Genomic DNA, 16199 nt, shown 5'->3' on the forward strand with positions numbered 1-16199 from the left:
CTAATCAAATCAACACCTAATGCCTTTGCAGTGCTAAGTCCCGGGTTCGATTCCCAGCCAGCACATTAACTGCATTGAGTTTTCAGGTTCTCCCCGTGTCTGCGTGGGTTTCCTCCGGGTACTCCGGTTTCCTCCCACATCCCAAAAACATGCAGTGAGGTAATCAGCTTCTCCCTAAAAAAAAAAAAAAATTGACCTTAGACTACATTGTTGACATATGACTATGGTATGGTTAAATTGGTTTATAATTAGTATATACAGTAAAAATATGTTTCATTTTTTAATTTTGATCATATTAATTAGGATAACTAACCAATAAGATATGTAACCAATAGTCATCACTTTTAAAATTAAAGTATATTGACCTTTGAAATAAATATTTATTTTTCACAGTTCCCAACTACCCCCTAAAAGCTGCAGTGGTTAGGAACAACTGAATTTAAATCCTTTTTATGATTGTTTTCCTAAAGTGCTAAGAAAATAGAGATACTTCTATCCCCAGTTTTCAGAAAAACATTTCCTTAGAGCTGGATCTAATCTTTTTAAATGGAATGGATGGAGATTGCATTCAGTAACAAAAACTCTTTCTAAACGCTTCTTTGAGACATGGGAACACATATAAGCACCCTAATAGGAAGGGTCTGTATCAAAGAGCTTTTGTTCACTACAAGCAGTTTTTAAAACCCCCAAAAAACTGTGGGAATAACAATCTCTTTTAAAGCGGGTCAAATGTAGGTTTAAAGGCAGGCCAGGAAAATCTGAATTCTCCCAGACATGGTCTAAAAATAGGATTACATCTGACAAAAAAAATAAAAACACACCAATGCTTTTAGCTTATTACCTGGTACCTAAAAAGATTAAAACAATTTTGATTGATTTTGATGTTTATTTTTTGGTTGAATACAACAACTAGATATGTTTAAAGTCCAAATGAGTTTAAAGTACAAATCAGCTACATATGTTTCATTTTATTGCAGAAGGAACGGGCAATGTCAATTTGCAATAAAATAAACTTACCTGCCTGTTTGCAATTCATTTTAGGTACACTCATCTCTCTCTCTCTTTCTTTTCCAGGTTCTGGATTTTCGGTCATTAGGATTGGCTAGGCCATAATAGCATAACTTCAGCATGCCCTATTTAATGTACACTGCTGCATAATACGTTGGCCCTATATAAACACACTTTATTATTAATATTGTTATTAATAATAATGATATTGTGTTTGTTCAATGTCAGTAACATGTAGATGACCATCTCAGTGTACATTACAAAAGAAGATACCAAACAGGTAAGTATTTTTCTTAATTTTTTTTTTAGTTTTAGTTCAACTTTTTCAGTTTTAGGTAATCTAGTTTAGATTTAGTTCCACTTTAAGACTTTGCATGCTAAAGTAAAGGAAATGTAAAATTACACATTTTGGCCTTAAATATTATGCTGATTTGTTGTAACAGCAGAATAAAAAAAGATATATTAAAAATGTGCAAGTTACTGTGATTTTACCAGCTACCTATGTGACAAGTGTTTTCTGTAATTTAGGTAGTCAGCTATTCAATAAATAGTTGTTAAGGTGATGCAGTATTAAAAAAGATTCATACATTCATACTACAGGTTCAGTAAATGACCTTATCTTTCCAAAGCAAAAAGTATTGACTCAACCTGTCATAATGATACTCTGTAAGTAACACTACTGTTCTGCAGATCTTCTGGTCTATCCCTAGAGAATCCAACCAGGTAACAGGAGAACCCACAGCTCCATGTCCACATTGCTAAGTAATGTGTAACAGATGGAAATTGATGAAGCTAACACTACCAGAACACCCATGGAACCCCTGATGTCTGAACATAAAAAAAGAAAAAAATCTAAAGATCCTAAGGACAAAATCATATTGCATTAGAAATTAGAGGGAATCTGATTTCGTTTGCTATTAGTAGATAACTTAACTATGCTGAAATAGAGATCTGCTGATTTACATCCAACTATTTAATAGAGGAAGGATGTAATAACATGCCAGAGGTGATAAATCACTGTGAGCTTTTCACCTCCCACTGCTCTGCACTTCCAAGCTGCACCGCACCGGGCTCAGCTCATTCTTTTCACTGACTCTTGTAGTGAGCATAGCTCAGCAATACAGCAGCAACATGGACTTGAGGACCCTGGCTCTCCTTACCCTCCTGTTGGGGACTATCTGCCTGTCTGAGGGTAAGTACAGCCCTACACCCAAAGGACATACATTGTGATTTTTTTAAACTAAACTTGTAGTTCTTTTATGTGTGTGCGCTTCCTCGCTTTTTTGGCTTTATCCAAATATCCACAGTTTGTGCATGCATTGGTCATTCTCTCTTACTAGTGCCATCTTCTAAGTTGGGCATGGACAACATGATGCATAGTGCTGATCACTGTGCCATTGGCACAAGGAGAGATAATGTAAAATGAGATCAGAACATGTGTTGAGTAATGAGAACAGGCTTCACAAAGCACATTCGTTATTTTGTCATAAGTTGTTTAAAGTGTGGTTATTTTTGTGGTGATGCACACAGAAGACTGTTGAAATGTGGCTTCTTACTATGCAGGTGTTAAAATGCTTTTGTGTGTTACTTTTCTAGGTTCTTTTCTATTAGATCCCCACTTTGTTATGTATCCATTCCTGCTGTGTTTGTGCTGGCATGAGCATAGAGAACATGTGCTGCTCCCCAGAAAGTGACCTGCTTTTTGCAGACTTTGCTGCAATCATGGTAACACCAGCACGTTTTCTTATACCTTCAGGCTACTCTTTTATGTGTTGATGGTGGTAGTGGAATTCTTTGCTGGTTGCCATCACACGCTTCACCCAGCTGGGGACAACTGTAGCGCTCCAGGGCACATCATTTTCCTAAAGATCCCTTGCACCTTTCTGATGAATGACCATTATTTTATTACCCTGAGCCTAATTTTAAGTTCTGGGTCATGCATCTCCTCCAGTGTTCACCTTTTTGATTTTCTATGTATTGGCTAGAAGTTGCTGACTATATGCAAAATAGATAATAGCAAATAATAAAATAACCAACCAAATAAAAGAAAAGGTTTTCATTGCAGTAAAAACAGCCTTATGAACTCAGTGAACATTTATTTTCCAAAGGGAATTGTCTTCATTTCTTTGGTAAATCAACCACAATCTGCTAAATTGGCTTTTCACTGTTGCTTTTTATCAGCAATTATACACACACAAAAAAGAGCTTGATTTGTTTATAGTATGAGAAGTGATGATTTACAGTGGTCTGGATCTAGAAGCTGGCAGTTTGTAGATAGACCATTTTAGGAATATGGAGCAAAATTGTGGGTTATCTTGCAAACTTTTGTATAAAACATTTTAGAATGTCTTGCTGAGCCTTACAAGAAATCATAAAACATAGAATCATATATAAAATGTTTACTTTAGTGGCTACAAGTCTGAATGTTTGTCTTTTGCTGGTGATTGATAGCATCAGTTTGTCTGCTTCTGTGACCCGATAGGCATAGCAAATGTGTGTTTCTGTAATAGGACTATTTCGCTTCTATGTAGACATAACATCCCTGTATGTACTATATGCATGATATAAACTTATAACAAAGTAAGCCTAGATTCAAGACAGATTGTCAGGATTGCCTGTAGCTGAAATGTTCATCGGCAACCTGTCTGGTCCAGATTTGGCACTTTGTCAATCCAAAACTACCTTTAATCACGTGCATTAAAATGAACAACTTTTGTGACCCCCCTCCACTCCCCAGCTTGTGTTCAGGTACAAAAGACATACAGTGATTTGTTTGGAGTCTGGAACAGACAATCAACAACTTTTCCATTAAAAAAAAGCTGAAAAGCCACAACAGTATTAGCATAGCAGAATAAAGGAAGCAACGGTCAGAGAGGGTGTGGGACAGAACTAAGGAGGACAGACCCCCTTCCAATGATGAGACTTTGCAGATTAGTCCCCTTACAGCCATTGTATCCGTGCTCAACATCTGGAACACATAGACTATCTCAGCCAGTTCAGCCCAATCAACAGGCTACCCTCTAAAAAAAGGTTAACAGATTCTTCGCCCTGATAACCTTGGTGATCTTGCAAAGCCACAGACAAAATGAAATCTGGAACAGATGAGGTCGGCAATAAATAGAGCATGGTCTTTTATCGCTTGATATATATTCAGGTGTACAATGAGGTGTAAGGAGAGGAATGTCAGAGGTAGCAGCAGTACCAGGCTGCATATGCTTCGCAGTCTGTTATAGCGCTGCATATACCAACCGAAGTCATTTCAGCTTGTTCAGATATACAACTAAACATAAAGATAAAATAATGTATAAACAATGGGTATATTTTTAAAAAGAACTGAGAGATTGCCTATACATTACTAGTAAAAATCATGCTGGAGAAAATAGCATGATGCATAAGAAAATACAAGGACTTAAATGAAAATGCACGGAAAAAAGTTTGCTGAATAAACAGAATAAAAGTAAAATTGTTGTCAACAGCAAATTGCGAAGGAAACTAATTCCTTCAGATTTGTTCACAACTCCATTTTGGTCTTATTTTCCACCTTTTCCGGTTAATAAAGATTAATTTTCGGGCAAAAAGAGAAATGTATGTATGTATATATATATATTTATATATATATATATATTATATATAATATATATATATATATATATATATACATTTTAAAGCACATGAAGGGGGGAGGGATATACTAAAGAAAAAAATGTAAATCAGAAAATAAAAGAAAATGCAAAGGTCTGAAAATGTAACATGCATTTGCAAGTAAACAAAAAGTTTCTTTTGCTGGATTTGAATCTGTAACGATCTACACTCATGGCATTTTATAGTATGATGTAAAATACACTTTGCATATTTATCAGCCTTTTGTAGTAATTCCCCAATTGAGACTTTAGATCTATTGTGAAACACGAGTTAGTAGAATATCTATGCGTGAATTGGCATTCATTATTGATTTGCCTCCGAAATCTGCTCTCAAACTTTCTAGACAGTTCCTGGGGATTACCTTTATTTTCACTTAGTGAAGCTGCAATGCCTTTGCCATGTTTAGTTGATATTGCTATCTATATAAATTACATTGCATATAAATGAAGAAAAAGAGGAAAAGTTGCCTGTAGTTTTAAATCTAAACGATATAAGTTACTTAGCCTTACTTATTAAGTAGAAGGATGTCTTAATTTGAAATTGCTTTAGAAATAAAACGTTTTAAATATCAAGGATTAATACTTTATTTTCTGCTTTAGCTGATACTGCTGCCTAATTTCATGTTTATACATTTCTATTGGTGCTCTCGGACACTTCATGTTTTCTAATTATACATTATACAAACAGAACCATACCTTAAACAAAAGGAAGAAAGACATTTTAGATTGCTCAGCATGAACCTGTACCTAAGTTTCAATTTGCATTAACTACCAGATGATGGCGCTGTTGTGCTCTTTTCTCGGCATATCCCATGGGAAATCACCATAGAAAATGTGCCATGTGGCAAGTTATTGTACTGCTTTCTTTATATGACTGTATATGTTTATGAGAACAAAACTTTTTGCTGATCATCACACAACTAAAAGTTATTAAATAAAAACTGCATATCTTCTATTATTAAAGTCAGTCTGTGACATTAATCTCACACTGATCCAAACATATGACATGGGTCCTGGTTGCAGACAAAGTTAAGTTGGCTACACTTTGGCTCCATATGTCAAATGATCCATATGTCAAATGATCTGTTCTGGATTATAATTTTATTGTATGTCACTGTGGATCTCAATCTACATATGGGAAAAGATTGAAAGAGCTCTTGGTGTGCAATATGTTCTGGCTGGATATGTAACTGGCCAGGGGCCACCCTGCTTGTTATCTCTCAGTCATGAACCATCTCTGTATACACAAAATGTAATCTATACCAGCACAGCTCACTGTCTGCCAGTCAAACACAAATGGACATACACCCCCCAGTTATCTCTATTACGGGTTCAGGGTAGCAAGGAAAAAAATTAAACACATCTGGTTTACTTCTGTTACATTTACCTTTGACAACCTCCACCCAAATTGGATTTGTTAAAGCCACAATCTCCATTTTATATTTCTTCTAAAAAGTCAGAAGCTATGGTCAGAATAAGGAGCATTCTTGAATTTGAAGATACCACTTCCCGGCTCTAAGCTTGGTTTTGGAAATGTTGACTTGGATTTTCTGGTTGATCACTTTTGTATCCCTCCCAACAACTCAGTACAGTAGCTTTGAGCATTGCGAGGATATGATCATCATTTGGACTGTTTAAAAAATAATTCTGTTTGGGATCTTATCTATATAGCTAGTATTATTACTCCCTTTTCCTTAAATGAAAACTGCTTTGCCAATGCTCGGTACAACACGTTCACTTAACTTTTCCCTCCCATATTACCTTTCTTATGCCCCCTGCCACTCAATTTGGTACCAGGAGAAACAACAGCTCCTCCATACTTCCAGGTATGGATGAGATTCTAACTCATTGCTATCTTGATCCAAAAGGATCCTCAACCCAGTAAAAATTCCAAGTAGAATTTGGCTATGAAGTAAGTTCCCCTAAACTATACAAATATTAGTCAAATATTAGACAAAGGTCTCAGTCTGCAGTTTGTGTAAAATATTCCTTACCTGTGTGTCGTTTTATATTGCAGAATCATGTAGCTTCTCAATATTGCTTAGGTATTATAAAATCTCCTTTCCAATCATTTTCCTAACAAGTTGTTTTCCTGGTAAAACAGGTAAAACAACTTTATTCCCTCCTTTTATTTGGTATGTTTTGTTGAGTGTTTTGTGTAAGACCATCTGCCCTATCCCTACGTACCTGTTACTAGATCCAGGAATCTACCAAAGGATACAATTGTGATTTATGAACTGATGTATAATAATTATATTAGCCACCCACACACATGACAGCAGTAACAGTTATACATTTATTCCTGCACATTTCAACGGAGTTTAACCGACACTCTGTTTTTAGTATGCCTTGAATGGGGCTGATTTGACATTTTATTTTACAAGTTTTCCATGGATAGGAACAAACAGATGAGGGAAAGTGGAAAGGGCTCAGAGGGACAATTTACCAGATAAAAGGAGCTATTGAAGAAAAGGGGTTCTTTTGTAGTGCAAACATCCTTCTACCTTCACCATGTCCCAGGAGCACTCTACTTGCTGATTCCTAGCTGTCTACTCTTCAAACAAATTTTAGCTACTGATTTAATTACTGATCTATCAAAAATATACAAAGTGCCAATTGCTCAAAATAAGGCTGACAGTAAAACAAACACACAAATAAAATAACCACTTGCATTAGCTCAAGAGAAGATAAGCAAAATGTGCCCACAGGACAACAGAATATAAATAGAAGCTCATATTTCACAAAAATTGGTTGTCTAGGAATATGTACTATATATAAAGTTCTTCCCACTAATGTTAATGATTGGTGCTTTGAATACAACTTTTTAAAATCAATAGCTGAAAAAATGTTTGAAGAGTAGTCAGTGTGAAACCAAAGTGATCAGCTCTTCATGGGGCTTGTGAAGTTAGGAGGGTGTTTGCATAACAAACGTGAGAAGTGTTAGTGGGTTAGGCACTCTGTCCACGGCTGGTGGTTGGCAGTCCTTGATGATGCAAACAGCTGCTCAGTAGCTGCAAGGAGGTTATGCCAGGTAAATGGTTGCTATCATAGGGATATAAATCAATTACCTGGTGGTCCTCCCATTGACCAGTTTATGACTTGCGTTTTTCATGTACATGGGTGTCCTTCCAGAGACCAACACTTTAGACCAAGAGATTGCCATTCGGAATACTACATGGGTTTGACCCAGGAAGCATGTGTATCTCCTGCCACGAATTTAATTTATCTGTAACATTTCTAGTTTGGTTACTTTAAAAAAAAAAAAACAGAAAATCCACATTCCAAAATTAGATACATTTAGTTTACCATGCTTGCTAGTGGCAATCTTAGGTAAATAAAAAATGTATTTTTGTGCAAAGAAAAACATCACCTTTAACAGTGTAGAGATATGACAGTGTCACAATTGAATTGGGGTCAAAGGTAGGTGGACTTTTGACCATAAAATAGCTACTGACCTGCTTCTGACTTAATATTACTCATACACAAGAAAGTCTGAGTTCATGTCTGTGTTGACCTTATAAAGTAATTGATCTTAGAGAGTTATTTACCTCTCAACTTTCAAAATGTCCCCACTGGAAAGTCATTTGCTTTCCAAGTCAAATCTATTTGTTCACTTTGTAGGGGTTAATGGTAGCAGATCTGTTGCAGATAGCAGGAGATAACATTCCTCCTAAAACTAAAATGTCAAGGTTGGCTGCAGATACCTCTATGAGGGCAAAAATACAGCTAATAATTTTTACCCTTCTCCACCAGGCTGAAAAATGTCTAATATTTCAAAGTATGGGTGAAGAGAATAAATTGTACACACGACGCTTCACTGGCATCAAAACAAATAACAGCAGGGAGTCCATGGATGATGTGACATTTAAATTGGATAATCAGAGTGTCTATATCCACTGATACCTAACCTGAATCTGTCTTTCATTTTCACTTTCCACTTACTGAAACATAACACAGAACATCGCAAAATGCTTTTGAACAAGACCACAGCTGGAAATAAAAAGGAGACAGAATATTTCCAATATAAAAAACCCCAAGGTGATTAGTTCACTTATTCCTTGATTCTGTTTCATATCAAACAAACAGGTAGCTCTCCTGTAGTCTGCATCTACAGGGAGATTGGTTACATTTTAGTAAAATATGTAAAAAAACTCCATGTTTGTCTATGGGGGTTTGTGTAAAATACATCTGAGTCAAATGCACAACATACACACTGGTTACGACTTACTAAAGTTAGTTTATACATAGCTACATTTACTTTTCTTTGTCAGCATGCTATCTGACTTGCTTGCTCCTACATGTCAGCGTTAACACCAAAGATTATATAGATAGGCATTCATAACAAATTATTAAGAAAACTTAAATTTGTTAAACATAAAACTTGAATTTACTTGACACATCTAAGCTGGTTTGAAATTTAGATATTTCAGTATCTCATTGTATAAGTGCAATGTGATTGGGCTTAGCAGCAAGAGCAAATACTGGCCCATACCAAGCAATTTGTGATAGCAATACATATATATATATATATATATATATATATATATATAATCATATAATCAAATATAAAGATAAGCAGCACATTGTCATACTTATATAATTTTTTTTTCTCATTTGTTATGTGTACATTTTTAATGATTTCTATTTCCATAAATGTTCCCAGCTGTGGAAAATCAAGTTACACTTGGCTTGTATATAATGTAGAAGGCATTATAGGATTTCTCTATAATATGCTTTAGCTAGACAGATGCATATTCACATTCATTTCTGACAACAAAGTTCTTTTCTTATTCCCCAGAATAGCATCTGTGTTTGATGTAAGGTATGGTAAAGGCAAAATGTTACCATTTAAAGATTATTACCTCCATGAATATATAGACCAGCTGTAAATTATAACTATGATGAGAAAAACATGAGTGCAAAGGAACATTTTTGACAGTTAGACAACCTCACTTGTTTCTTGAGCTATCCAGAATTTTAGCAATTTTTGTAGCCTCATCCAAGGCTTTCGTTTGTTAATGTAGACATTTTATCATATTGCTTTTTATGCATATTTTATGGTTATTCAATTATAATGGTATAAAAAACAGATATCCACCAATAACAGCTAGTAAAGTGAAGTCTAAGCAAGTATGTCCCAGGCAGGCTAATGTATTGAAACACAGCAAATCACCAGTTGGAGAAACAGTGATGAAAATTAAATACACAAACTATATAAATAAATCAAAGGCATATGACAAGGTAAACATTAGTTACAATTTATTACAATAATAGTAGACATGACATATAGGAGGATTATTGTGGCCCTGTCAGAGTTTTTCTGCAGATCAATCATCTGTGTAATTGGTTAGATATGACATGTTGGTGTGAATATATATATGGGTACACTTCAATAATAATTTATAAACCTATTAATTATTGCTGCAATTTCAGAAACAACTTACATCAGTATTTCCCAGCCCTAAAATACAAAAATAGGGGGTTTAGGATGCTGTTAATTAGCTGCTAGCCAACATACTTAAACCTATAGTGGATCAATCCAAAGACTCCCACAAACATATTACTCCAATTATTCATTCCTTCACTGTTTATAACTTCTAGAAAATCCTGTTTGGCCCTATTGAACTTACATATTTCTTTGCCAAAATGGAATCAAATCAAAGTTTATGAAATTTATACAGGCCATTTGCTGTGTATACAGGGCTATTAGTCTTTAGGGATTATGGCTCTATTGACCACATACTCTTGCACTTTATTAAAACATTTGTTGTTAAATTGGAATGCATATGTCAGTCATGTAAATATTATTTTTCTAAACCCATATGGCATATGAAGCCATGTGAAAAAGACATAAAACATTTTGTAAGCTTATCTTGAATTCCCTTTGTGTTTAGTATCCATTTGTACAGCTACAGAAAAAGACAAAAAGGCACAATATATCAATGATGAAATTCTATAATACACTATTTTTTTTTTAAAGTTTTTTTAAAACAAGTTCAAATGTAGAGTGGGTATGGATGATATAACTACCTTTTACAATAAACTTATAGCTTTAATAAAGCAACATGTTGGGATTAAAGTTAATACAACAATTACACTATTACAATGAGTTTTTAACTTTTATGTTTCATGCTTGTGTGTCATAGTAGGATTTTAAAATGATTGTATGCTAATTGTATGGTTAATTTTCTGCAACAAAAAGGTATTATGGTCAGTATTTATGGCCACAATAACCTTAATGTTAATGCTATTGTCAGACAAATAGAAGCATGCAGATTTAAGAAGGAATTAAAAGAGCCTGTATGAGTATGTTCATGTTCAATATTATTTACACATGCTGACATTTCTCCTAGTTGGCAAAATATGACCTCACAGCTTCCCACTGAAGTTTACATTCCCTTTGAGCAGTTGGCAGCTCAGTTTACAAAGCAGCTGCAATTAGGTTTAATGAAGACTGTTGTGCACTCCTGTGTGTTCTGGCGCTTACTAATGGCACATTAAGACATAATTTGAAGACATTCCAGCCTGACATTTTTACCTTAGTAAAACAAGGATGATATATGTGTAAAGGATAGGCACAAAGGCAAAGGAGTGTGGCTGGTTATTGAAACGGATTAGTGGTATAATATGATAGGTCTTTAAAGATAAGCAAAGGCTATTCCACATTATTATTGTGAAGGACACTGTGAAATTGTTAATTAGGCTTAGAAGACAGCCTTGCATGGAAAAAGGAAACTTTAAATTATGTGAAAAAATTTGTAGATATGTGAAATCATTCCAACACCATCAATTGGACACATCTAAAATATTCCACCTCTGTCCTATGAAGCTCCAAATGTGCATTTTATTTATTGCACATAACATCTACAAGTAGAACTTAACAACTATGATATGACATTAAAAATAAAAAATTATTAGTAAAATATTGCTTAATTAGCATCAGTGTACTGTTTTGTAAACTCTTCTGTTTGCATTCTTGCCTACATAATTTAAAACACCCATGTGTATAAAACATTTACTTCTTTAGCAATATAACACAATGTTATATGTATTGCTTTAAATGTACAATAACCTCATAGTACTTACAGTTTTTAAATAGTGATTTGTTGGCTTGAATGAGTTCTAAATACATTTGTATATATTCTTTTTAAACCACAGAGCTGCCAGACATTTTAATGCAGTCAAGGTACAATCAATGTCAGTGCCAACTTTTAAAGAAGTTTCATGTTTAGGACACTGCAGATAACTTACAAAATGCATACTTCTCTTTAAACCCTACAGTCGTAGCACAACTTTTACTGCCATACACATGTACCTCAGTTGCCAAAAAATGTACTCAAATTGTAACACTTGAGTGGTGAACACAATAAACAAAGACACTAAAATAAACGCTAACATGCTAACACACTAGATTACAATATATTTGACAGAAGCAAAAATTGTTTGTATGTCAAAAATACATATTGTATTTGTTCAGTGTACACAAGCTTCTGCATTCTTCTATGAAAACAAAGACGTTGGTTCCAAGAAAAATAACTATTCTAAACAGAGACGGATTTAAACTGAAAGTGATGTCTGGATATGAATTGTCATTAAAGCTGACACTTTTGGACTCCATTTGGAACAGCAATACACTTGGAAGACATTCCACTATACTACTGATTTGAATCCCAGCTGCTACTTTTTTAAAGACATAAACACACATGAAATAGGTTCTATGGGAATAATAATGAAGATAAGGGCATAATGTCAGGATTAGTTTTAGAAAATTCTTGTTGAAAAATCTAGACCAACCTCCAATTGTTAGGTCTCTAGGACCCTATGTTAAAAAAAATATTGGGGTTTAGTGGGATAAGAGCCTTTTAAGTTGGTAGCTAGAGGGAAGAATGCCCCTGCTTTACATTGGTGGCTAGAATAACATCCTTATAGGCATCATGAAATAGGAGGTCAATCAACCACAATTTGTGGAACTCTTAGCAATCTCTAAAGAAACCCTGTTTGAAATTCACTAATCTAGACGATTAGAGAAGTGTATTGTTTTAGTCTGTTTGGTCCTTTTTGGTAATTTCTATTTGGCCCCTTTTGGTAAATGTACTAAATTGTACCTAATTTGATTGAAATTTTGCACTTGTTCTGTGAAGGCATTAGGAATATTGCCCACTCAAATATGCAAGGCTGTGTTTTCCCTCCCTCCTGTCAATCTACATTCACACATGTAGGGACCATCCAGATCCTAGATACACTTCACTGCACATCAATAATGAACAATGAGCTGCTGGCCATAAAATCCTTTATACTTGTCAAACCTCTACCTTGTGGTCCTTGCTTTAGTGAACAGTAAAGCTGCGTACACACTTCCAATTTTTATCGTTGGAAATGAACGACGAACGATCGATTGGTCAAAAATCGTTCGTAAAAAAAGTAACCAACGACGCCGACGAACGAGAATAGTCGCTGGAAATGAACGACCGGACCGGCGGATCAGATTGGACGACGATCGTTTACCATCTATCGTGTGTACGGTCGTTCATTGATCGTCCATGGTCTGAGCATGCGTGATGAACGAACGTTCGTTCACTTCCTGTCGTGCACCTCACTTCCTGTATCGCTCAAATGATCGCATCTATTGTGTGTACAATATCTGCGAACGATCGTGTCGTTATCTGCATGTACAGGATCGGTGCAGGATCGTTCGTCGTTCGTTTACCAACGATAATTATTGGAAGTGTATACGTAGCTTAACTCATAGACATCCTGATCATTATCTATGTAAAATATAAAATATACTGATGTTACAGACATTGGTTTTGAAAAGCATACCTACTGTACTTCCAATCTGTGTTTTTTTTACCTAAACTTGAACTACCATGCTGTCAGTGTAAAGATTTACTTTTCATTTACTTTTAATGCTCCACCTAACACAAGAGGGTTGGATATTTTTCTTGCAGGTAAACTTTAATTTTGTTTTGGCACTGTTTTGGCTCTACTTTTATAGTAGACTTTTTTTTGTAGCCTGAGGTAAAAACCCATTAAGACAGTGCATAACAATACACCTAGAGCTGTCTTATCTGTTCCGTCATCTTGTCTAATTGCATATTCTGCCTACCTAAAGCAATTAGGCAGTGTTCCACCCTAATCTTTCTGGTATTTTCTTTATACATGTAGTCCTAAGATCCTATATCCTTTAATGTTTATAGTTTTGCACCTAAATAGCATGTTTTTCCAGATGTAGATGTGTGTTGGTGGGGGAGGTTTTTTGTGTGTGTTGCAATAAAGCTGAGTTCTGCCTACACTGTAAGGGGTAAATGTCCAGTCTGGCTCATTGTACATACGTATGCAAATACCTAGTGATTACTGCCTGTTACGGCTTCTGCACTCATACTTGCTAGTAGGCTCCTATGATCGGGAAACATCACTGTTTTTTTACCAGTAGTCTGAGCTTAAGTGTGTATATTTGTTATTAGCCTCCTGAAGTCCTTGTACAACTTAGCACAGACTGCATAAAAGAGAAGTAACATAAGGAGTCAGTCAACTTTCCTCTAATGCACATTTGCTAATGCGTATGCTAACTAGATTAGTAAGTATATAGACAAAGGAACCAATCAATGTGCTGCTTCTCTTTTCCCTGTCCATTCACTGCAGTGTGTGTGTGTGTGGGGGGGGGGGGGGGATTGTATGTGATGGTAAAAATTGGGTGTGAATGGTAAAAATAAGTTCACAAAAATTGGTTGCATATTTGTAGTCCTGTAGTCATCTGCAAGGCTCTTGTTGATTAAAAACAACTTTAAGAGAAATTTTTTAACAAGTTGTGATATAACTGTTGATGTGTTATAACTTGTGTTGTTATAGGGACAAAAAAGGGAAATGCCAAAGTTGTAGGTTAAGACTGAAACAGGAGAAGAGGGGAACTTTCCAATTGGTACAATTGTCCCATTGACAATTGTCCAAAATTTTTTCACTTTTTTAGGAGCTAACAAAACCCTCATCCATTCCAACTTTACCTGCACTAAAAAAAATATTTCTTTTGGATATATGTTACTTTTCATTGGGTTGCTTTCACTTTTGCTTTTTTTATTTCATCTGCATTGTATTTGCTGTTGTTATCCATGATAAAAAGAAATTTTTTTAGGAGTTACAATCATTACAAACAAAGGCTACGGCTGTTTTATTGTATAGGGAATATGTTACTCATAGAACTTACAAGTTGCTTTGTTTTAGCAATTTGCATCTTTTTTATGCTACAAACAAAGCCATCATACATAGATAAGTAACCTTATAGTTGAGTGTATTTCGTGGGTATTAACTTTGTTTAAAGTCTGCTGTTTTTAATTTTTTCCTGTAGTTACTATTTGACACAATAACCTCAGATAAAAAAAACTGAACAATGCCTACAGGAGGTTTCGGTAAAGAATGCAGTGTTGACTAATTGTTGTGTAATGTCTGCACTCCATGTGGGGATCTAATTCCTAATGTTTGTCCTTTGATCCCACAGGGAAACCGGTCAGCTTGACTTACCGATGTCCCTGCAGATACTTTGAAAGCAACGTGGCCAAGAGCAACATCAAACACCTGAAGATCCTCTCCACCACCAACTGCTCACTGCAGATTGTGTAAGTACAAACAAACAACACACATACTTTAAAAAGAAAAATAGCATGCCTTGAATGTCCCTTAAAACAGATCACCAAAATTTTTACTGCACAAAAAAGGGTAGGTTTTTTCCAATAACACCCTTTTTTGGGGGAGAAGCCTTTTCCCTTTTGTCTTCACTGCCGCAGTGGTAAAGATGGAATGGGAGCGCAAAGCCTTCTGCGATACACATGTCACGATCTTGGGCACACACAGAAAGGGCCCTTTCCTTTTATTCAATCTTGCACTGTGCAGGCGCGAGATTGGGTGACGTAGCCTACTGTAAATGGGGGAAAAATGCTAATCTCTCGCATGTACAGGGAGATTAGCACTCTTATTTTTCCTATTAACAGCAGGCTACGTCACCCGATCTCATGCCTGCACAGTGCAAGATCAGATGACATAGCCAGAGGAAGAAAGAAGAAGGATGAAGATGGCTTTGCAGGGCGATTCGGGACCTAAAAAAGGCTTCGAAGGGATCTGTGGAATTAAGGTGTGTTTTTTTATTTTAGGTTTAGTTTCAAATATTAAAAATAACTTTATTTTAGTTATGTTTTCATTTAAAAATCAAGTGAACAAGTACCGACTGGGCTTATGAATGAATGTGATGATTAAGTCCTAAAACTTTCTAACTGGATAGCCTTACATACACATGAGGGTAATTTGCTTGAAGGAGTAAAATGTTCAAAAAGGTCGGTAAGGATGTATTCACCCTAGTCAACAACAGGACAACTGCATGTCCAGAAGTATTATTTTAAAACTCATTTATATCTGAGTTATTTTCCTATTCCTTGCTCCATTTTTAGTTCTAGTGAACATTCAAGTGGCCAATATTTTAAATATTGTATTTGTAATAGAGGACACTACAAGGCATTAAAATGTGAGGTTCCATTAAACCACAACACTTACATGTCTTCTGTT

At 35.4% G+C, this 16199-nt stretch overlaps 1 protein-coding gene across 1 annotated transcript in view; it reads left to right on the forward strand.

The window, feature by feature from the left end:
- Positions 1-2065: 2065 nt before the first annotated feature.
- The window catches only part of CXCL12 (C-X-C motif chemokine ligand 12), a 54115-nt gene continuing 39981 nt past the window's right edge, over positions 2066-16199 (forward strand). The window contains exons 1-2 of the mRNA XM_072424241.1: positions 2066-2200; positions 15142-15259. Of these exons, the coding sequence (XP_072280342.1) occupies positions 2140-2200; positions 15142-15259 (179 nt within the window). The 5' untranslated portion in view covers positions 2066-2139. The remainder of the gene's footprint in view (positions 2201-15141; positions 15260-16199) is intronic.

Source organism: Pyxicephalus adspersus, chromosome 10, assembly GCF_032062135.1.
Source record: "Pyxicephalus adspersus chromosome 10, UCB_Pads_2.0, whole genome shotgun sequence".
Classification (NCBI taxonomy): Eukaryota; Metazoa; Chordata; class Amphibia; order Anura; family Pyxicephalidae; genus Pyxicephalus; species Pyxicephalus adspersus.